Consider the following 22,668-nt stretch of genomic DNA (forward strand, 5'->3'; position numbering starts at 1 on the left):
GCCCCACCTTTGCAGAAATGTAACGATCACGAGACAAATAAATATAAGCAAGCAGAAAGAAAAAAGTCCACAACAACATCAACAAACCGTTCTCACTTTCTTGAAGTGCTGCAATGTGTCTGGACTCTTCTCGCACATTTCTGTGATGAGGATGACCCCTGTGATGAGCACACCTGCAGAAAAAGTTCGGGCACTTAGTGGCGTCCATCCCCTAGTGCCATAGGCTACTTCATAGAGTACAAAAGACCAACACTACAGAAATACAAAAAAGGGGCACACAGAACACTGTGATACACATAGCGGGTCACATAGGTAGAAACAGGTCAAAAAATGTATAGCATGTTCCGCGAAATGTTTCTAGGGCTCATCCTTGTCAAGTATGCACAGTTTTACTTTATGATCAGCCAAAGCACTTTTTTGTAACTTAATTGACCGGAATCCCATTCGAACACTGGATTTCAAATGGGGGTCCTGGGACCTTGTGTGGTATTTGAAGACATTTTTACAGTATCCTAAGCTTGCTCTATCGTGCAGAACCCTGCAGTGGCTTGACAACAGCATCCAACAAGATGTCGTGCGACTATCTGAGTACAAAATAAGAGCTGAATCACACTTGTTCAGAGACATACTTAAGGAGCAATAGCTTAATATGTATTACAAAATAAAAGACAGAGCAGGCTACCATAGATCACATTTAAAGGGACCCTAAACGAGATTACAGTAGAATATCTTTATTTCAAACTTCAAGAGACCAGAGACTTTTGTTTGCACTATCAGAAATGCTCATTAAAATGATCCAAAACTAAATATCACTTGCTTTAGGGATATTTTGCATACCAATAGTAATTTCGAACCTTTTCTCTTCACACATGTGCGAAATAGCTGGCAAGTGGTGCTGCCCCAACGGAGGCTTCAGCTACCCAGAATGAGTTATCATTAGAATCCCAATGTTGAGAAAAACTGTCCAATGTCCGGTGTCCTCTGAAGCCTCTGAAAGCCAACTGCCAGAAGAAAAGTGGAGGGGAAATCAACCTTTCCACTTGTAGGGGAGAGGAGGGGGAGGCCAGAAGATGGCTGCTACAGGAAGAACCCAGATGGTGGCTACTCAAGGGGGGAGAATGTGCAACCCGAGGGTCATTGCCAGGGGAACAACCCGGCGGGTGGTTCGCTAGCGTGGAAAGTGAGTTGAGAAGAGGAACAAATATAGCAGAGAGGCCTGCACGAGTCCGATGCCACTCTTCCAATGAAGAGGTTGTAGGCGAGCTTCGCTTCACGGTGCAGTGCTTGTGAGAGGGTCTCAAGGAAGCAGGACCTTCAACAAGCAGTGTACAAATCATCGAAAGTGGGTGGAAGTGTGCTGAGCGTAGTGCACATTTGCCACCGCTAAACCAGTTTAGGAAGAGGATAGTTTTCCCTTCGATGCCCTTTATGCAGATATGACGCCTGATGTACAACCATGGTCAGTATAGGATCAAAGGGCCTGTGGTTAACGCTGCAGTTGACATGGATGAAACTGTACATAGTATGCCTATAAATGTGGAGCAAAACTGATCAATTAGCGTGCACATCGCAGTTCAAATGGTGGCCAAGCAATCAGGTGGCCAAGGTGGATGTAAAGAAATGTGTGTGGAGTGTCGCGCCATGTCATGCAAAAGAATGAAAGTATCTCCATCGGATCGGCCCACCGGTCACCTGTCAGTTTTTTTTCAGTGACAACAGCACTGCTTCTGCAGTAAAAAAAAAATTAAGTGACCAGCGACACTGCATCAACCAGCATCTGCAACGATGCACAGCTGGGCATGGTGAACTGATGCGCCAGAACTTGCACAAGCAACTAGGTGTCACACAAACCAGGCTTGATGGAGGGATAGAGTAGGATTTGATGATACGATCCCAGCTGACACAAATTGCCGCCCATACATCGCCGACGCCATGATCACCAGCTGCGCGGTACATGCCGCAAGCGGCAACGCGTGACCAGCACAGCGCCGACGTCGCAAGGCAGCAGCGACATGAGGCCCGCACAGTCTAGCACGATTTGAAGGCTAGCGTGTTGATTTCAGCAAAAATGAACCAATAAATTTTTCCGGCCGTGATGCTCGCTAAGTCTGCGATAAAAATGGCGGTACAGGATAGAGGAATCATTAGGCTAACTAAACTGGCGTATTCTTTTCAGTTTTCTTACCAAAATAATCCGCAGTAGAGCAATCCACGCAGGTTAGGCTTGGAGTGTTCACCTTCAAATCGCGTTAGGCTGCACATCGCCGAAGTCTCGATCTCTAGTCGTGCGGTGCACATCGCGACTAGTGAGTGGAGGCTTAAAAAATCCAGGGCCGCATTTTCAACTGACACGGCATTACAACACGCGTTACCACGGCGCAGAGATAGCTAGATATCAGCGCTGCACATTGCCTGCGGCATACACACAGGCGCGTTCAGCTCACTTCATGCTTAGTGCTGTACATGTTTCATTTGTGATTATCCTCACACTGCAAGGCCATTTTATTCATTGTTTTCATGTAACATATATCTGCACACACCTAGCACGCTCATATATATTTTTTGGGGCATATTTGTTAAGACTGATAATTCTGATAAGACGAACAAATTTTCTAATCCTTTCAAGTTTGTCATAAGGGTAGTCTACAGTAGATCAGTAAGCAAAAAACATACGTTTTCATGCAGAAAAAATGCTGGTGGTATTCACGATGGGCAATTAATCAGTCTAGCATGGTATCTTGTTTCCATTAAAATGTCCCTTTAGTGTCCCTTTAAACACTAAGGTGATAAAATATACTGAAAGCTACTAACCATGGTTCTTCTCAGTGAGTAACGACCGTGTTGCAGGAATGAACATTTCCATCAACTCGGGAACTTTTCTGATAATCCTGAAGGCACTCAAGGCAGCCTAGAAATCCAAAAAATACTAACCGTAAGGGACTGTGAACTGAGCGGAGTGAATTTCAGTGCAACAATGATTATAATGAAAATCAGAAATGGAAAATAGCACACAGCTTTTGTACAGTCTGCATCACCCTTGTGTAGAGCGCTCGAGTGGTGCCCTTCAGTACAGACAAATCCAGATCTTGTCGCAGCCTCTAGTTTCCAGGGGTCACGCTTGCGCGTGGAAGTAGTGCCAGATAGACCCGCTAACAAAGTAGACACGACCACTTTGCCCAGAAATCAGGGGCTGCTCTCCAATTTCAGTTTTTGTTACCAGGTGCGTACTGCTCTAGCGCTCTACACAAGGGTGACGCGGACAGTACTTTTGCTTACACAGATAGTTCACAAGAACACCAAGAAAATGAAAAAGGAAAGAAGACAAAAAGTTTTCACCTTTTATGTATGTTACGAATTTTGGAATCATATGATTGGTTTGGTTTATGGGGGTTTAAAGTCCCAAAGCGACTCAGGCTATGAGGGATGCCGTAGTGAAGGGCTCCGGAAACTTCAACCACCTAGAGTTCTTTAACAGGCACTGGCATCGCACAGTACACGGGCCCCTAAAATTTCACCTCCATCGAAATTCGGCCGCCAACCGGGATCGAACCCGGGTCTTTCGGGTCAGGAGCAGAGCACCATCACCACTGAGCCATAGCGGTGGCTCGGAAACATATGAATATAGATTATTGACCAATAAATTTTTTAGAAGACTTGATAAAAACATATGGCATAACTAGGCCAACATGAATGATATGGTAGCTGGCACCTTGTAAAGAGCAAAAGGTGCAATTTGGCATGAACTTGCAAATTTTTTTTGCAAGTTCCTTCCCTTAACAGCTTAAGCTCAAATTTTTTTTCAGGTTATGGGCTTTCGAGTCAAGGCATAAGTACACACTCAAGCCAGAAGAAATATCTAATGGTGTTTCAATTTTGAGTTTCACAAGCAAAAAAATTCACTGATGAACACATAAGTCTTCACATAGACTGCCGCTGGCTGCTGCTATGATTTAAGCTCACTAAAACAACATTATTGGCGGAAAGGATTCTGTGGTTCACTACACGATATCACAACAGCATGGGTAAAATCGATATGCCACTTACATACTTCTATTCTGTTAGCCTTTTCATTATAGAAACTAGTTTTACTCGGACCAAGAAAGTTAACATAGAAATTAAGTTCAGCATGCATTAATACAAAAACAGATCTGTGCACCTATAATTTTACTTCATGAATTGAAACAGCAATCTCTTATCTTGCATTTAAGCTGAACAAGACTTTCAGAAATCTCTCATCTTACACTTTAGCTGAGCAGAACTTTTTTTTTTTTTCAATGTTTTGCTGAAGAATTAAAGCACTGAATAAGATCTCAACCAGTTTGACCAATACCTTGCCTTGAAAAAGCATTAAGGGGCGGTTACCTTCTTGCGAATGTAGGCATTTGACGTTTTGAGGAGGCGCTCCACCTCACCGGCCAAGTCGCGGCTCATCTCTGGTGAGCAGATTGAGCCCAAAGCAGTAAGTGCCAGGCCCACCACGAACTGAGTCTGGCTGCCCAAGTCATTCTTTAAAGAATTGGTAATAAGCAGGTGGACGTCTTGCCGCTCATCTAAGAGAAGCATTGCTCCTAGGTAGCCGATACGCTTGTCCGTGAAACGTGATGATGCAATCAACTTGAGGCACTCCAACTACACAAGAATGTATCAAAAAACGTGCACAGATGTAAGAAAAAACACCCCCGAAGCATTCATCTCTTTATTATAATATTTGTGCACCTCCCATATATCTGATCAACAGTATAGTTACTGCAAAACCCCACGCAAGCCCTTTGCAAGGCACAAATGCAGCCTTCAAGAAGTGGACGATACCAGAAACAAAGCCAAGATTCTTCGCTGCCAGAAGATATGTCAACATTACAGCTTGGCAACGATGCTCAAAGCTCAAGCACACCACAGAAATGCATGTACACAGTGCAAAAGTGTAGAAATCCTAATTAAGAAGGTAAAGAACTACAAATGCAGCCTTCTTGATAGCATCAAAAACAAATTTCTGCAGCGTACTAGAACAAAACACGTTCCCACATAAGGGTTAGCTCTGATGAAAACAGCCCAAATGTGTAACCTTGTAAAAGACAACTTCCACATTCACACCATCACAAACAAAACTACACCTGACACAGGAAAGAGCCTTTGACACTCGAGGTAAGCCATGCAGCTGCCACAACCAAGGGTGAGGCTGGCTCTGCTCTATCAGAAAAATTTTTTTTTCATTGCAAAAAACATGCTGCCTTTTCAAAGCAATAAACGAAGCAAATTTACGAATGCAGTTTACTGAGAATACATTTAGAAATGTTAAAATATTACAGTCAATGTACAGCTATGAACATTATACAGGATTTATATTTCCAAGATCACTAATCATAATAAACCATGTCCAGCTTTAATCTCACTCCTTTGGTGTCTTACAGCTTATGCTGGCACCGTGTTTCCACTGTCATCACGCAGTGGCAGGCAACGTTGATTTTGAAATTTATGGCACATGTTGTTTTCAACATAGAAAGGAAAAAAAGCCTGAACTGATCAATGGCACCTAGAATTGCGCAGGTGGGTGGTGGCAGTGTGGACAGCAAACCCTTGCCAACCTACTGTCCATGGATCTGCTTAAAGGGACAGTGAGGAGAACTCTATCAATTTTTTTTTGTTAGCAAAATCTGAGAGTTCGGCATTTTATGGCTTTGTTGCCGCTTGTCCGGGAGCGAAAGATGCATTTATTTCAAAGAAACTTAGATTCGAAATTGAAAAAGTTTTTCCCGCCCTCCAATTCAAACTCGGCGCCCTCTTATGACGTCACGGAGTCCTCTTATGACGTCACAGGACGGAGTGACGTGAAACGTGACGTAAACGCAGACTCCGTGATTTCTGGAGGCTAGCGGTGCGGTCTAGCAGCAGCCGAAATGAAAGCTACCGCTGCCGCACACTGAAGACATCCATCGGGGGTCACTACCATCGCTTTGTTTACGTTTGCACCGCGTCTTGCCAGCGTTACGATGGATCCCGTTCTTGAACCCGACAACGAAGTTCTCGCAAAACTCCGGCCTGCATTTCAGCGACCTCAGCCCCACAGTGCGCGCGATGCTTTTGGAAAGCACGGTTAGGTTAGGCGCCAGCGGGTCGTTTCCCCCCTTCCTCAGTGAGCAGCTGTTCTAATTAAATATCTTAATCACAGTGTGGGGAGTCACGAAGGGCGAAGACAAGGCCGGCGCGTCGCGCCCATCGGAGGCTGGTTGAGGCTTTGGGGCCAATGGATTGTGATTCCTTGAATGGCGCTGTTGCACGGTGCAGCAGACGGCGTCGAGGTGGTTTCTCGCGGTTGCAAGGGTCAGGTTATTTTTTTTTTGCCACAAAAAACGAATGGGTGCTCAAGGGCGCTCGCATTTAAAATAGGCGGCTTGAAAGTAAAACCGACGCACGACGCTTCAACGGGTTCGGCGCGTTTCCGAAGGTACGGGGTCCACTGGATCAGGCTCTCTCGCCCACTTGCATGTACCTGCAGATGTGTACTGTGAATGGATTAAATTAGCCGAGAGCTAGAATAGAACAGCTCCGCCCAACTGCCGAAGCTATTGAATGGAGCCGCAAACAAACGAGTTGGAGGTGAGCGGAGTCACGGTCTCTGCAGGTTCCAAATTTCTTTTTCTTAACAGCCTTGCATATTGTCTCCCGTCCCCAATAAACTATTTCCGTTAAGTAGTTTGACTGGCACAGCCAGGAACGTTTCGCCGGGCGAGCGTGCGAAGACACAAGTGCTCTTTATACTGCTAACTGCTTTGTACGCTCAGTGACCATCGTGGCATCATAGTTTTTCATCGACCGTGGCGATCATCTGACCAGCCTTAACAGGCTCCTTCAAAGGTTAACTAGCACTCGAAGCAGCACTTGGAGTTCCTCAGCTGTTCAGTGCTTGTAAATCGAGGCGCGTCAAAAACAAAACCACGGGGCACGCAAAGCTCATAGACGCAAAGCACTATAACAAACCGAAACTCTCCTGGCCGCCTGTGGCGCCGCCAAGCATCGGTTTTCATTGCTTCCAACATTCAGGTTGTCTTTTGTCTGTCTTCCTTGTGTGATATTGGTTTCAAAACAAAACTTACTTCAATACTGAACCGCGCAACTTTCTTCTGTCAGCCTCAGAAATTCGTGGCTTCCATGCAGTAAGAAAAATTCCTCCAAGGTGGCGTCTCTTGTCCTATGACGTCATCACGACTGTACTTGCGGAACTGGCCTATGGCGGCGATACGTGTATTTTATTTCTTGCTATTTTCTACCTTACAAGAGCTTTGTTTTCAGTAAGAGTGGCGTTTTTGTGATCAGGAGCTGGTATTCTAACGATACAAGCCATCTTCCATTTCTCCTCAGAGTTGCTTTAAGCCAGGATACAAGACTTGGGTACTGAAAGGGACTTAAGGGGAGACGTGGGTCTTGAAATGATCAGAAAATGTGGCATATTTGGGATCTATACGCTCTAAAAGTGCCGGCCTGAAAAAATTTCAAGGCCAATTCAACGCCGAATTACTAAAAAATTAATTTTTTTCCCCTTACGAAAAGCGGAAATCGCAATTTTGGAGCGAAATGCAGCACAACTCTGCACCCGTCAATTCCCACAACCGCATCCCCAATGGCCGTCATATTGGTTTTGTTTGAAAACTGGGCCCCTTCCCTGACATCCTGGTAATACTCACTGCAGTGAAGTATTTTTGGAACGTCTGCATTCAGTTGTTTTTTCGGGCCTCTGCAACAACCTTCAAATGGCTGGCACACTCATATCAAATGTGATTTTCTCAGCTTCGTGTTTTCTGCCAACATGTCCCGCCTTACGGAAGTTTTTATTATGTTTTTATGGTGCAATTTCAATTAACCTTATACCAATGAATTGAGAAAGAACTGTGGAGCTATGTTATTTTTTTTGTATTTTTCTGAACCATAATATCACCTAACTATATTTCATAATTATGATGCTTGGACATAACTGAATAATTTTATATGATGATGTACCCCAAAAACAGTATAGTTATCATAGCTCCAGATGACAGCTCCATTTCAATCCAAACCAAAAAATGTTGAAAGGAAGTGTCTAATAACCCGTAAGAATTTAGCTAATTAGGCTTCAGCTATTTTCATATATTATTGGAACTAATGGATATATACTGAAACTAATTATATTTTTGAAAACAGGAAGAAGAAACACATATGCACACACAATTTCATTACAATACTTTTTTTTTTTAATATTTTATTTCAAGACCCGTGTCTCCCCACCATTCGGAAGTGAATATCAGTATTGCCTAGCCCCAGGGATCCGCACACAAAAATTCTTGTTAACGCACTAGCGTGCATGCGATAATAGCTGAAGGTGGCGACACCAGTATTCCATGTTCTAAAACCTTTCCTAGCTTAAAAAAGCCCCCTTTTCAGTGAAAGTAGTGTACTTTGCCATTAGAACGCAATAACCTATGGATACAGGCCAACCTCAATTTGTCTCACAGTCCCTAGAAGAAAGTGACTACAGTGAGGGAGCCAGCACGGCAGACAATGACTAGCCTTTAATCGATTCAGCACTGATGCAACTTTTAGCCCTGAAAAGCCAGATTAGAATCAATCACTTTAACGAAACTTTGTTAAAATACTAGGTTTAACATGATAAATAATTTAGTGAATGGCAAATAAAAATGACAGCAACAACAATGATGAGAAAAATTTTTCTGTGCGCTAATATGTATCTATACTCCATTTCATACATAGCAGGCAACGTTGCGGAGGCTGTGAAAGTAGTGCGCCCATGAAACGATTTTACTCCACCACGTATCATTCATTGTTCTCAAAGCCTCAGTCAGTGTTTGGACAAAAACAAAGAGCGATTTAAGTGGTAGCACTGAAAATCCCAGTAGTAGTTGTGAGGGGCTCAGCGTTCGGAGCCTCTGGCTATAATTTTCACTGAGTGTGAACTACTTTTTCAGCGTTCGGAGCCTCTGGCTATAATTTTCACTGAATGTGAACTACTTTTTAGGCGCAGATGGAGTCAGAGATTCGCCCTTCCAGCCACATATCATACTGTCACATGTCATTCTTACTTCTCGAATTCTCGCTAAGTAGCAGGATGAAAAAGTGTTAAGAGGTAAAACGAAGTGCAGGAGGTTGCCAGTTACGGTATCAGAAATTTGAAACAATGAAAAATGCCTGTGTTCACTTTGGCTGTATGGCGAACTGTTTTTTGGGCGCAGACTTAGCCTGCATGAACAGGCGTGCCAGCTTTGGAAGTGCTGCCTCCTATGTATGAAACGGAGTATAGGAAAGAGCACACGCACAAAATTTCTTGTACACAAATGCACACCTGTTCCCTGCAAACTATGTGCCAGGTGTAGACAACCTGATAAAAAGTTCCTCTCCTTAATTTCAGCTGATACTTACCCCTGAACTTACCAGGTGAGAACTGAAAGGTCCAGAAATTACGGTGTTTAATACTGAGCCATCAATGAAATTTCCCATGGACTACAAGTATTAGATTTCTTGTAAGACTACTGCACTGAAGAAAGCTCTCATGCCTGCTCGTAACTGTGACATGCATTTTATATTTTAATTATTCCTCTAAAATTATTGTTTTCACTATGAAAGCAAACCATGGTCTGGCTAGCACTGAATCATGATTCACGTCTTCCTTTGTGTGGTTTTACAAAAACCTCACAATCCACTTGTAAAGCGAGGTTTTCTTCATCCTTTCTAAATATAGCTCTCTGCACCACCCCCCCCTTAAAAGTAGTGGCTGTCATATTAGCATTTAATACAATTCATTTTTGTACCATGTAACTTGTTACATGAGCTATAACATAGTCCAACAGACATTTTCTTCTGTGCAGCATCAACTTATCACAATGTCCATTTAATTTGTTGTACCAGATTGCTGATACCTTGCAGCAGTAGCATGTAAAAGTAAAACTACAAACACACCACGCTAAAAGCAATTAGTGCACTTTCCAAGTCTTATAGCTTAGGCCTAACAAAGAATAAGAGCTTCAAAACGACACCTACTTAATGCAAAAGGCCAGAACACCACATAAAGCCTTTAGTGCAAACCCTGGAATAGTTCCACATCAAGCTGAACACACTCTGCATTGATGCTTCCCTAGTCAATTTTTCAAGTGCAAACTAGAGAAGTTACATACCACAAGAGTCCCAAAACTAAAACAAAAAACCCATTGTATTCTATAAGGTGAGCCTCACTATCCCTGGAGAATATTTTTACCTTCAGCCTAAAACTGCCAGCTACAAACTTAACTTCTTGGATCAAAGCAAAAATGCCTGCTGTTCAAAAATGCCAGTACATGAGCATTTCTGGGTTTCACCTTCATCGACATGCAGCTGCTGTAGCAAACTCGTGCTCAGAAGCAGAATGATGTAGCCAGTGAGCCATACTAGCAAGCTGATAATAATCATACCTGACCAAAATGGGCAGGGTAACCAAGCATGTGAATGTAGAGAAGTTTAGCCACGTTGCGACACCGCCAAGTGTTGTCTTCTTCCCGGAATGTTGATCGGATATAGGCACACTCTTTCTGCACAACTGCCCGCTCGTCTGCTGCTGTTCGGGCTGCTCGAATCTGACGAATCAGGTCTCGCAGACGCATAGGCGTCGGCATCCCTGTTGTCAACCTGGAATAGTTAGCACCATCACTATGCTGATACCACTGTTCAGCAAATATAATAGTGGATACTGATCAACAACAGTGCAGGCATCACCATTCATCAATCTCAGGAACTTTAAACAGAAAAACTGCACACAGAGCTCTTACAGCCCTGAACCACCCACTTGTAATTATTCCCTGTTGTCAACCTGGAATAGTTAGCACCATCACTATGCTGATACCACTGTTCAGCAAATATACTAGTGGCTACTGATCAACAACAGTGCAGGCATCACCATTCATCAATCTCAGGAACTTTAAACAGAAAAACTGCACACAGAGCTCTTACAGCCCTGAACCACCCACTTGTCATTTACAAAAAAATCATTACAGAATGTGCACATCCGCTGTCGCCCAGAAGGATCAGAGATTAAAAGCACAATGCTAAGTCCTCCCTTTTCCTTCAACTTCCAAATGCAAGAGCACTGCCCTGCTTACCGTAGCCACAGTTAGTGGTGTTGCCCATGGCACCCCAGCTCCTACCTCTATCTTGAGTGACAGCACTTGCAGTAGCATGCATAGGCACAAGCATTGAACCGGCTTCGCTGTCCAAATCCAGTACCACATTCTTCCAAAATAGCAGTGTGGCCACAATTGGCCATGACTACTCAACTGCTTCATAGCATTGTTTCACTAATCTTGCCTCCATCACATGAAGAGTGAGTATCACTGCAATGGGATAAAAAATGGTGCAGTTTTCTATGTTCAAGAAGAAAAACTTATTTGTATGGCCCAAGCAGACTTTCTTTGAAACTTTACAAAGCTATTTACATGAATAGTATTAAAAATATTTTCAAAAAAATCAACACTAACACGAGTTTCACATGGACTGGCGGCAGGTCCTTTTCCATTTCTTGCTTTATTAATGATAATGTAATTATACCTTAAATATCCACGAGCCAGCATGACCAGACCCCGTGGGGACATCACATGGGCATCCCACACAGGTTGCATCGTTCTTCCATGATCATTACTGAAAACTAAACATTCTGACAGATTCGCCTTTCTGGTAGAGTTTTATGACTTATGATAAACTCTTACACATTACTGCACGCCAGCTAGTGCTGATTTTCTACACTCCCAGTTGTCTAATCACCACTGAATTTTTTTTTTGACACTACGTATGAATATGCTATTATTTATCAACTAATTATTTAGGCAATCAACCACTGCCAAACTTGCACAAGACTGAACACTGGCAGCACTCCACTAATTTTAAGCTTCTAATATAAACCACTCTTTCAGCTCGGCTCAATCTCAGTGACACTTTGCACATGCAGTAAAAGCAAAGAAAATTGATCGAAGTGGTAAAACAGACACAAGTGGGAAGGCCATAAAAGCAATAAAACAAGCCTTGGCAATGCACAGAAAAACCATTTACATTATCACGCGAGATGAGATGAGTGCCAATGACCACAGATCATCTGTAGGAATGCAGCAAAGGCTGGCTTGGAGCTTACGGCGTCTTGAGGAACATGGTCGATGCTTAGAAGGGTGTAGAGGCATGGGTCACTGGTAGCCAATAGTATGGAGGCAACATTAAATTTTCAATGAAAACAAATGTAAAAGATGGTCGTTTTAGTTGACACATGACACCCATTACCATGATACCGTGGCAGTGGTTTAGATGATTTTGGTTATCACGCCAACACAGTCACAATTTTGGCAGTGGTTTTACTTTGCCCTAGCTACAATGTATCACTGGGTACCATTCACTGTACTGATGGTGTGGTGGAACTAAGCAGAATTTACTGAGTCTCGTCACAAATGACACGGAATTGCGCACACAGAAGCTGGAGACATCATACCAGCTAAATCTCTCAGTGGTAAAAATGCATTTCAGTCCCTAAATCCAAAAGAATTTTAAGGCTTCACACTCTAATTGCAACTGCACAGCTTCAGCTTTTACCACTCTTTAGTTCATAAGCAGAAGTCACAGGTTTTCCTAACTTGTCATTGGCCATAACCCAGCAATGTGAACGGCTAAAAGTTGTCACAATAAAGCTATAATGGGTTCAATCCCAGCTGTGTTTCAACGAAGGCAAAATACAAGACAGCCATGTATTGTACAATGCCAGTGCACATTAAAGAACACCAGGTGGTCGAAATTACTTTGGAGCCCTCCAATACGGCTTTATTCAAAGCATGTGTGTCGTTTTGCGACGTTAAACCTCATACCATGCAAAACTATGAAAAACTAAATAGGTTTCCAGCAATTAAACATTTGTGAAGTGCAACTTCCTTGCATTCCACAAAGGAATAAAAAAAAATAAAGTTTGCCCAGTTCTACAGCCAATAGCACTTCCCAATTACTCCAGTAGTTGCCCGAGGTCATAAGTCGCACGACCGCACACTGCCTACTTTCACAGTCTCAAGGTTCCGACCAAACATTTGCATGTGTCTCATTATCAAAGGCATCTACCACAATGTGCAATCATAAAAGGGACTGACAACTGACGAAAAGTGTCGAGATTACAGTGGAAGTTAAAAAAGACCCTTCCTAAAACTGGCAGCATTGACTACTGTAACAGCGATGAAATGAAAAGATTTACATCTTTAATTTGGCATTGAAAATTGCATCAAACAAAAAGACATTCTGAAGTGAGAACTTAGTACAATCGGTGCACACCACCAAATAGACTAAGACTTACACATAGGGCCCTTCATTTTCGTTTTTTTTTCTTCCTGGAATTGTGTGTGTGTGGGGGGGGGGGGGGGGAAATCTACACAACTTCCGAACTTGTTACAAGACGCTATATACAATGATACAACTCAAAATCGAACACTTCACCATAATAAAGGCTGAGCACACACACCACTTTTTTAATGAAACCAAAAGTCAGACAGTTATTTTCTACAATTATATGAAAAAGCATGCACACCCGGGAGCAAAAGCAAACATGCCAGCAGAGCACATTCCGAGGTAACTTTGCAAGTTGCTTGACAATGCTGCACCTGCAGCACAAATCCAAGATGGTGAGTGCGTGCATGTGCTCACTGGCTATCATGCAAAACTACCCTGTGTCAGGATTGCATGGTTGGAACCATGCTTCATCACTTCAGTTTACTCACTTTTGCTCCCAGTTCTGAATGTTTGGTTCGGTTAATGGGGATTTTATGTCCCAAAGCGACTCAGGCTATGAGGGACGCCGCAGTGAAAAGCTCCGAAAATTTCAACGACCTGGGGCTCTTTAACGTGCACCGACATTGCACAGTACACGGGCCTCTAGCATTTCCCCTCCATCAAAATGCAATCGCTGCGGTCGGGATCGAACCCACATCTTTCGGGTCAGCAGCCGAGCGTCGTAACCAGAGTCACCGCGGCGGCTAGTTCTGAATGTACTGAGCACAGTAAGTATTCTCCCAAAAAGATTCCCCAGAGTTACTTCTACAACGCCCCTATCACTGCAGAGAGAGACTGAACTGTGAGCTGCTGCTGTTGCTTTACTTTTTTTTTCCCGATAGCTTTATTTCAGCACTTTCCTTATTTTATCTGACATTTGCACACTGGCTTCATTAAGAAAGAATGCACAAATTTGCCTATGAATGTTCTTCCTGAGTAATCACGTTCCCATCTACTACTTCTCACATAGTACAGAGCTGCATCAAAGAACATCAACATACAGCCTTTTATTTGATTTGATTCGATTTATGGAGTTTTATAATGTCCCAAAGCGACTCAGGCTACGAGAGACGCCGTAGTGGAGGGCTCCGAAAATTTCGACCATCTGGGGTTCTTTAACGTGCACTGACATCGTACAATACACGGGCCTCTAGAATTTCGCCTCCATCGAAATTCTACCGCCGCGGCCGGGATCGAACCCGCATCTTTCGGGTCAGTAGCCGAGTGCCATAATCACTGAGCCACCGCGGCGGACAAAGACCCATTTTTCAAGCATTTTACCCCTCATAAGCTGAACAACAGACCATGGGATATCTTGTACCCACTGCACAAGATATTGTACAAGAAAAAAAAGAAACAAGCAAGTGGTCTCAAGAGTAATTTACTCCCCTTTTCGGCTGTTCATTTGGCCCTAAAAAACCAATGACGACAAAAAAGATCTTAAGCCAACATACTCCTTGTCTACAACAACCAACAGAACTTATACAGCTGCCCAACACAAGACATCGACACATTCATGCGGACAGACTGGGCACTAGGCCACACAGCTTTACGGCTTCCTGGTACCTTGAACTCAAATGAGCAGCCAGTTAACAACCAGTGTGCCATAAAATCTTTAGTTTTTTAGATGCAAAGACTGTTCAAAACAAAGTTAAAAGCAGGCAAACTGATTGGAGGTCAAGACAATCATTCTGCAACCAGCTTTTAACCATTTCAAAATTGCTCAAGGAGCAGAAGTACAAACCACATCAAATTAAACTGCGTAAGCCTGTGCACTTTAGAGAAGTGAAAAATAAGTGTTTTCCACTTACGTGAAAAGCTGCAAAACTAAATTATGCACAAAATGCGAATTAAAGCTTCTATGATGCAAGAACCATATTAGGGCTGAATGAAAGAACATGTGAAACATAGAAATTTGAACAACGCGTTTGCATTCTTTGAGTAGCAACTCAAATAGCACAAAAGACAAATAAAAAATGGCAACATTTTCAATGAAACTATCTTTCGATGATTACATGATTTTCATCCACACAACAGTGGGGAAATTACAATGCCTTTAAAACAAACATCATATTGCAAAAACTTCCTTCCATTGTAGCAATGTTTTGAAATAATTTTCACCGTAAGATCACGCACAAGCTTTTTTTTCAACCTGCAGTCTGAGCAAAGCATGTGGTGTCATACATTCCAGTGTTAGTGCTGTATATTACTGCAGGTGGACTGCCATGCCTGCATGTGAGGCAAGCTGGAGCTCTACATTTATGACAGGTTGATATATTTGTTTTCATCAGCTGCATGCCACCTTAACAAAGAATACTGAGGGGCAGTTAGTCAGACATACTGTTCAAACGACGAATGTAGCACTGAGACAGCACATAGAAAAAGCAAGGCCAGGATAGGCACTACACTTGCAAACGAATGAACTCTGAAAACATCTCATCACTCACAGGCCAAAAAGTATACTACGACACCAATGTAACAGAAAAAGAGAAGGAACTTGCACAATAACCACTGACATGAGCAATCAAACAAGTATGTCTGAACCACCACAGGATCTACAAGCAAGTAAATGCATTCTAACACATCTGTGCACAAGACAACACAAATTCGATGTTGCTCACAACTTGTCATAAACTACATCCAATTGATGATTTCAGCTAGTATACTTAATGCCATGTCCTTTTAAGAGAAAAACATTAAATTAAGCCTCTGATAAACATGCCCGAATACACGGCAAATGCAAGCCCTATGGTTAGCAGCATATCAACAGACTAAATAAAGCATGAAGCGCTTTACCTAAACGTAACACAACACTGTTTGGCACACTATTTAGTCACTCATTTCTAGCACAGCTCTAAGCCTTTACAGCACAACATTCAAACAAATTTTTAAAGCTTAATTGCTATGTTAAGCCAATGTCACACTTTTATCCTAACACATGTCAACCAGTTCTACAGTCCATACACATACTACATGTACTCTTGTGCACAGAACACAGATGCTGCTGCACCCAGCGGGAGCACAGCCCCTAGACAGGAGGCTAAAATAGCTCCTTTTGCACTACACGCTTTGGGCAACATCATGTACAGTCCAGGCATGAAAAATAAGATTAACAAAACAAAAGACTGAGAGGCTGTGAAACGTAAACATTGACATTGATAGAAAAATTACTGTGGCTCGCATATGCAGAACACAAGAAAACACGGGCAGAGCAGAACAAATGAGCAGATGAGCAGAACAAAACACACTACAACATACCCACAATAAGAGTGACAATGGCCTCACAGGTACCTAAAAGTTTAGAAATCAAAGCTTGGGCCCACACCCTACAACCCAGAGGTGCACCTTCCAAAACTGAGATGCATATATGGCTGCATGAAAGCTGCTTCTTAAGTGTCCGAGTAACAAACTTATACAGCCACCTTTACCCACCATTACTACAAAAGAGATTCATACACATCTAAATACCCCAGAATACCTATACACCTCCGAGAAAGATACTCACCATAACCTCAGTCTTGCACTGATCCCCCACAGCATGTCCATACAAACATATGCTAGCCACTGCCACACCTATGCATTCAACCACAAACCACCCTTGCACACAGCAGCAGTGGCCTCACAGAAACCGCTGGCTCCTCAGCAGCTATATTACTCCACCCTTCCCTCCCCCTAAGCCCCTACAGCCAGCACTCACACAACCCAACCAGCCGTGTACCTCCCCACTCAGCACTCTGGCCCTAGAAGCCCATGAAGTCACCGATGCCATCAAACACTTCAACCCCTGACCCCGCATAATTAGTCGACACAAACTCACAGGGAGCCCTAGAAGAACTTTATGACAGTTGTCCCCTCCTCGACTCGGTTGGCCTCAGATGCCATGCTCACACCCTTCAGCCCATGACCAGCAACCCTTAGGTGGATCCCTGGTCACATGGGCCTTCCCAGCAATGAGCTGGCTCACCAGCTTGGCTGCGTTACCACATGCCAGACGCTGGGGATCTCACGGAAAAGCCAATCAACGGTGCACGCAGTCAGGGTTTACAAATGCTCTGTCCACAAATATTGCACGCATCATAAAGTGGATATAGATGATTTACCCCTGCAACACTCAACCCTATCAATCAGTGGAGCTCACATCCTTCGCTGAATACAATTAAATATCCTCCATTTAACAGCCAAACTTTATTTGTACTGGTACACACACACACACACCCCCATGCTCCAACCATTCACACGTCAATATCCTTCATACAACAGCCAAACTTCATTTGTACCGGTACACTCGCACACCCCCATGCTCCAACTGTTCACACACATATGCAAATATAGAACACTACCTCTCACAATGCCACACATCCTTCTAGTCACTCATCTATCCTTTCCCCACTCCCAACATGGCCGATCTCACTCGCCTCGTGGGACTTGGCATTGATCGTGCAACGAGCTCTCGTCACCTTGGACCAGGAACTGCTAAATGCCCTACAGAGAAGATGTTAAATAAGTGTCACACCACCGCCGCAAGAGTAAATGTGTATTTATGAACGTATGCAATAACCAGTATCATGCAATTTCATTAATGCAAGACCACAGGTCTCTCTTTTCTTAAATTTACAAAATATGTTAAGGCACACAGCACAAAAATGTATCCTAGTTAAGGAAATGGTTTTCTATCTGTTTAGACATTAGACTTGATGCTTTCAGAAAAGAGTTCAGTGAGTTTCGGAACGTTCTGTGCAACACATTAGCAGGCCAAAAAGTTCTTTCTGGATAGCACAATGCACATGTTGCACAGACTGCCCAGTTTTAAAAAAGAACAGCTGGTTCAATGCATACTGAAAAAAAGTAACTGAAATTGTATTAAACATGGCATGCCATCTAAAATAGTCTCAGCTAGTCAGCATGACAAGCGATGAAATAGAACATAAAACGCGTAACTTCACTGTACTATCCCATCCTGCATGTAAATGCATGGGGAGTGCAAATATGTGCATGCTTTTAACAAAAGAAGACAGAGCGGAATGGCAGGAAATGAAAAGGTGAACTGTTCTGCATGCAGATAAGGACCCCCAAAATGTCTTCATTGCAATGCAAGTCTGCAAGCATACAGTTTTAGAACTGAAAAACAGCACTAGAACCACTGGACTTTAGTGTATACTGCAACAAAGAATAAAAAAACCTGTGCACCTCACTTTTAACGCACTGGAAATACGAAAGTGCTGAAAACAAGAGTTGTAGGGGTCAACGGCCCCCTTTTTAGCCATTTAAAATGTGTGCGCCCTCTTCCAGTCATCAATTGCGCATGACCACACAGTTGCTCGTCAGATGTGGAATCGCTGCACTGAATCCTCGATAAGGCCAGCGAAGCGGCATGCAAGGGGATTCCTGCGGGAGCGTTAATAAAGCGTGGTCACGGATTCGGCGGTCAGCACGAGCGAGCAGGATGTACACGGACGGCGGGGCGGCACCGTACCGGGATGAAAAGCACAGGTGGAAGTGGCATCCGCAAGGATAGAATAGCTCTTTGGTGTGAGTGGCTGCTACGCAAGCAGGCAGGTTTCATGTAGCATTTTAAGCCCCTCATAGCTGCCGCCTGGTCTTGTCCACATATTAATGTATTTTCTATGTAGTTCTTTTAACTGTCTTTTCGACTCTGTATTTATGTTCGGCCGCGCTCAGGTGTAGCGCCTGTTTTCTTGCAGCCGTAGCCTTGCGCTGTCCTGAGAACTAGCGCATGGTTGGCTCTGTCGTTCTATGATGTGCCCCTTTTGAAGCATTGTTTTGGTCCGGAATAAACCGGTCTTTTGGCACTGACTGTGGGTGTGTCACTCGTCGGGCGAGACCACGGCTCGCGGACCATGTTCCCTGCAAGGCGAAGCCTTCAGAGTCAACAACCAATTATAAAAATGACGCCAAAACCAGAATTCACACACATTCATGAACTCATAATGTAAACATTACATCAGTTCCATCATATGCTGGGAAAGTGATCTTCAAGTGACATGCAATAGCCATGAAGATTCAAGTTCCTGCTTCTTGAGAGATTTTCCTGAAAGAACAGAGCATAAACACCAAGAGAAGAATAGCAGCAAACTAGTTTGTTTATGAGCAGTAAGGTTCAAAATAAAGGCAAATGGGCTGCAGACTGCTTCCTAATGTAGCAAGACAGCTGCTTGCCACTGCTACTAACATTAAATGTACCTGAACCTGCACTAAAGCAGAAGGAAAGTACTTAGAATGACTGTTTACAATATGCAAACCTCACATCAAACAACCACTCTACCACTAAAATAAAGCCATCTAAAATGAAAGTCTAGTACAGTCCACATTAAAGTTTAGAGAGTGCAGCATTACCACGAGACAGGAACCACAGCAGGAACAAGAGTAAAATGTTACTATTACTATTACCTTTAAAACGCAGAAGCATGTTTAGCAATGAGGCAGCAACATTTTGTCATGCCCGCTAAACTCAAGATGACTTCATGCAATGCCCGCTAAGTAGGATGTAGCTTCAAGAAGTGGTGCAATCTGTAGCATTGCACACTGTCTAACCATATGTCACAATACTTAACTTTATTCCATTTGGCAGTAAAGAGAAAGGAGTCCCATAAAAAAGAACAATAACTGCCGGTACTGTATTCTCCAGCCTATAAGTTGCACCTGGGTATAAGTCGCACCACCCTGCAAATGGCAGTTTTTCCGAAAAAAAATTGCACATAAGTTGCACTAGTGTATAAGACATACCTGTTCATTTGGTAAGCGCTATAAAACACGTCAAGGATTTCTTCGTCAGAGAGTGCAACGAAAATATGCAGTTGCGGCAGGCGGCAGTCATGCGAAGACTATCTTCAGCTCTGACAAACATGCCTTCTTCCCATGGCCTGCCTTTTTTTGTTGGCTCCATTGACTGGAGTGCTTTTACAGGAATTTGCACTAGTACCGGATAATTTTTTACCCTCACGTCGCACTGTCTCCCTCCTGCCCGGTTCCAGTTCTGCAGAGCATATTCAACGGCATGCAACCTGAATTTTTAATTGTCACTTCTTTGCCTTGCAGGCGGGGTCATATATATAGCAAAAACAACACATGACGTGAGCTACACCAAAATCTAAACTTTTTAAGAATATGACTGGTTTAGATGTGATGGCCGTGCGTGCGCTTAGTGCTGCCGCCGCCGCATTCAGTCCAGATGAAGCGAGAAAACATGTCAAATAAAGTTTTAGCATAGCATGATCCACGTTACGCTACCATGAATTGCTTCCATTGGAGCTATCTGTGCACACACAGATGGCCCTGAGGTACACACACCTGCCAATGCGGAGGCACACAGCTGGGTCCCCATGGAAACAGATTACGATACTGGATCACGCAGCACTAAAACACTCTAATAACTCTTTTTTTTTTCTCTTTTACACATCTATTTTCTTTTCAAACATATTTGCTGGAAGTGGCAGAAGATGGCGCCAGTGACACATCATTTTTCTACCTATATAAGTCGCACAAATGGAAAATCCCCCTCCTAAAAAAACACGACTAATACCCTTGTCCCACGGTATTCCTCGAAGGCCTTTCCCGCAAAGGCGCCTGTTTTCATGAAAGGAGCGAAAGCTTAAAGGAGCAGCGACGCAGCTACACGGTGTAGCCCAAAGGTGAAACAGTCGTTCAGGCTTAGCACCCGATGCTATGAGTGTTTCAAAATTAAATTCTTTGTTAAAGTGTTTAAAAAAAATTCTGTTCATTCACTGAGCTAAGACAATTTTTTATTATTATTTCTTCCTTAAAAGAACTGCAGCAGCTGCTCTCATTAGCAGCAGCAGGTTTTGCGTTTTGTTTTGGCCACCAGGGGCACTCGGTGTTGCCGAGACTTTTACAGTCTTGAAATATGTGCATAAAATATAAACACCCTTACAAAATGCAAAGCCAGGCACAGCTTTTGTATTTTTTAAGATGTTTTGAAACATTCTTGGCTGCCTTTTTTTTTCATTGCTTTTACTTTTTGACATTGGACCGCACTGTGATCACAGGCTCTCGAAGGCCGCGCCTTTGGGCTCCAAAGGTCTCGCACTGGCGCTTCCGCCTCCAAGGTCCTTAGCGGAAAAGGCGCAACATTTGTACCATGTCGCTGCACCGCTTACACCTTTGGATATAAGGACCCGATTCTCAAAGGCCTTTGTGATGCCCGTGTGACAGGGGTATTATACACCGAAAATTGCGGTATTATAAATAGTGTAACAGCACTGGCAGCATGTTTATAAGCACTTGTGTAACGTGTTTTGTCCTCGTGTGCAACATGCTTCTGAAAAAAATGATGCAAAGCCAACTGGCCTGATTGGTTGCCTTATTCATGTCTAAAGCAGCATTGTACAAACAGCCCATTGAGAAGTTCGCATGACAACCTATAGTGCACGCCAACCCCGAGTAGAGCGCTTGAGAGAAGCATAGTGCAGCAAACGAAGCTACATCTGTTCACAGGTGCACAATTTTAAACGTGAAGTAATTTAAATCAACGTCAACTGATCCAGGTCAAAACTGCCATGTGGCTACAAAGGAAACATTAACGGCTTTCTCAAATCTTCTATGGTGAAGGAATAAAAACTCCTGGTTTGAACCCAGGCCACACTGTCTCCAAGAAGTCAGATCAGAGCGTGTTTTTTCTGAGCTTGATTCTGAACTGAGTTTCACTGGTGGAATGAGTGCCCCAGAAAGGCAGTGGTCCTGGGTTTGAGATCAGGACCAGAAGGAATTTTCCTGAAACTGAGAAGGTTTTAAAAAGCTGTTACTTTCCTCTGTAGCCCCACAGCTACACTCTTGTGAATGTTAATGAGTAATAACTTCATTGACTATAGCAAGAGAGACCTACGAGCCAGACAGACACAAACACTTTGCCTGAAACTCATCCACTGGAGCCTACTTTCACTTTTTATTGTCAGCAGTACACCATTTGAGCCCTCTACACAAAACTGACACGTACTATACCTGACCACAATATCATCCATACAATATCACAAACTCATTCAACAAAAGGATCTTTGTCTCCCTATACAGCACAAGGTTAACTGTGTCAGCTCTTATTTGTTGAAGAAAAAGTAAGACAATGAAATCAATAGTAAACTGTAGCATTTTTTTTTTTTCAATAAATAACACCAATACTTAAAGTGGGCATATGATCTATGCTCCCTTCAATATAACACTTGCATCTCGAAAACATTTGTCCCACACACAAAAAAAAAATAAACTATGGAAGAGGTGATTCTATAAGAGCCTAGGTTTGAATTACAAAGCATACGGTTCATTATAGCCTTTAGGGCAAATCAATAATAGTTGACATGAAACATGGTAAACACGTAGCACGGCAAGTGCAGTCATTAA

General features: G+C 43.1%; 1 protein-coding gene across 20 annotated transcripts in view; it reads right to left on the minus strand.

Annotated features, from left to right (window-relative positions):
* Positions 1 to 22,668, minus strand: part of AP-1gamma (adaptor protein complex 1, gamma subunit) — a 141,466-nt gene that overhangs the window by 117,433 nt on the left and 1,365 nt on the right. For 6 of the 20 annotated variants that reach the window (XM_077647541.1, XM_077647556.1, XM_077647557.1 and 3 more), the window contains exons 2-5: positions 10,431 to 10,644; positions 4,363 to 4,629; positions 2,812 to 2,908; positions 97 to 173 (exon numbers count right to left, since the gene is read on the minus strand). In XM_077647541.1, the coding sequence (XP_077503667.1) occupies positions 97 to 173; positions 2,812 to 2,908; positions 4,363 to 4,629; positions 10,431 to 10,644 (655 nt within the window). Of the gene's footprint in view, positions 1 to 87; positions 174 to 2,811; positions 2,909 to 4,362; positions 4,630 to 10,430; positions 10,645 to 17,714; positions 17,782 to 22,668 lie in introns of all 20 variants that reach the window. The other 14 variants (XM_077647539.1, XM_077647558.1, XM_077647551.1 and 11 more) reach the window with 3 other exon arrangements.

Source organism: Amblyomma americanum, chromosome 1 (assembly GCF_052857255.1).
Source record: "Amblyomma americanum isolate KBUSLIRL-KWMA chromosome 1, ASM5285725v1, whole genome shotgun sequence".
Taxonomy (NCBI): domain Eukaryota; kingdom Metazoa; phylum Arthropoda; class Arachnida; order Ixodida; family Ixodidae; genus Amblyomma; species Amblyomma americanum.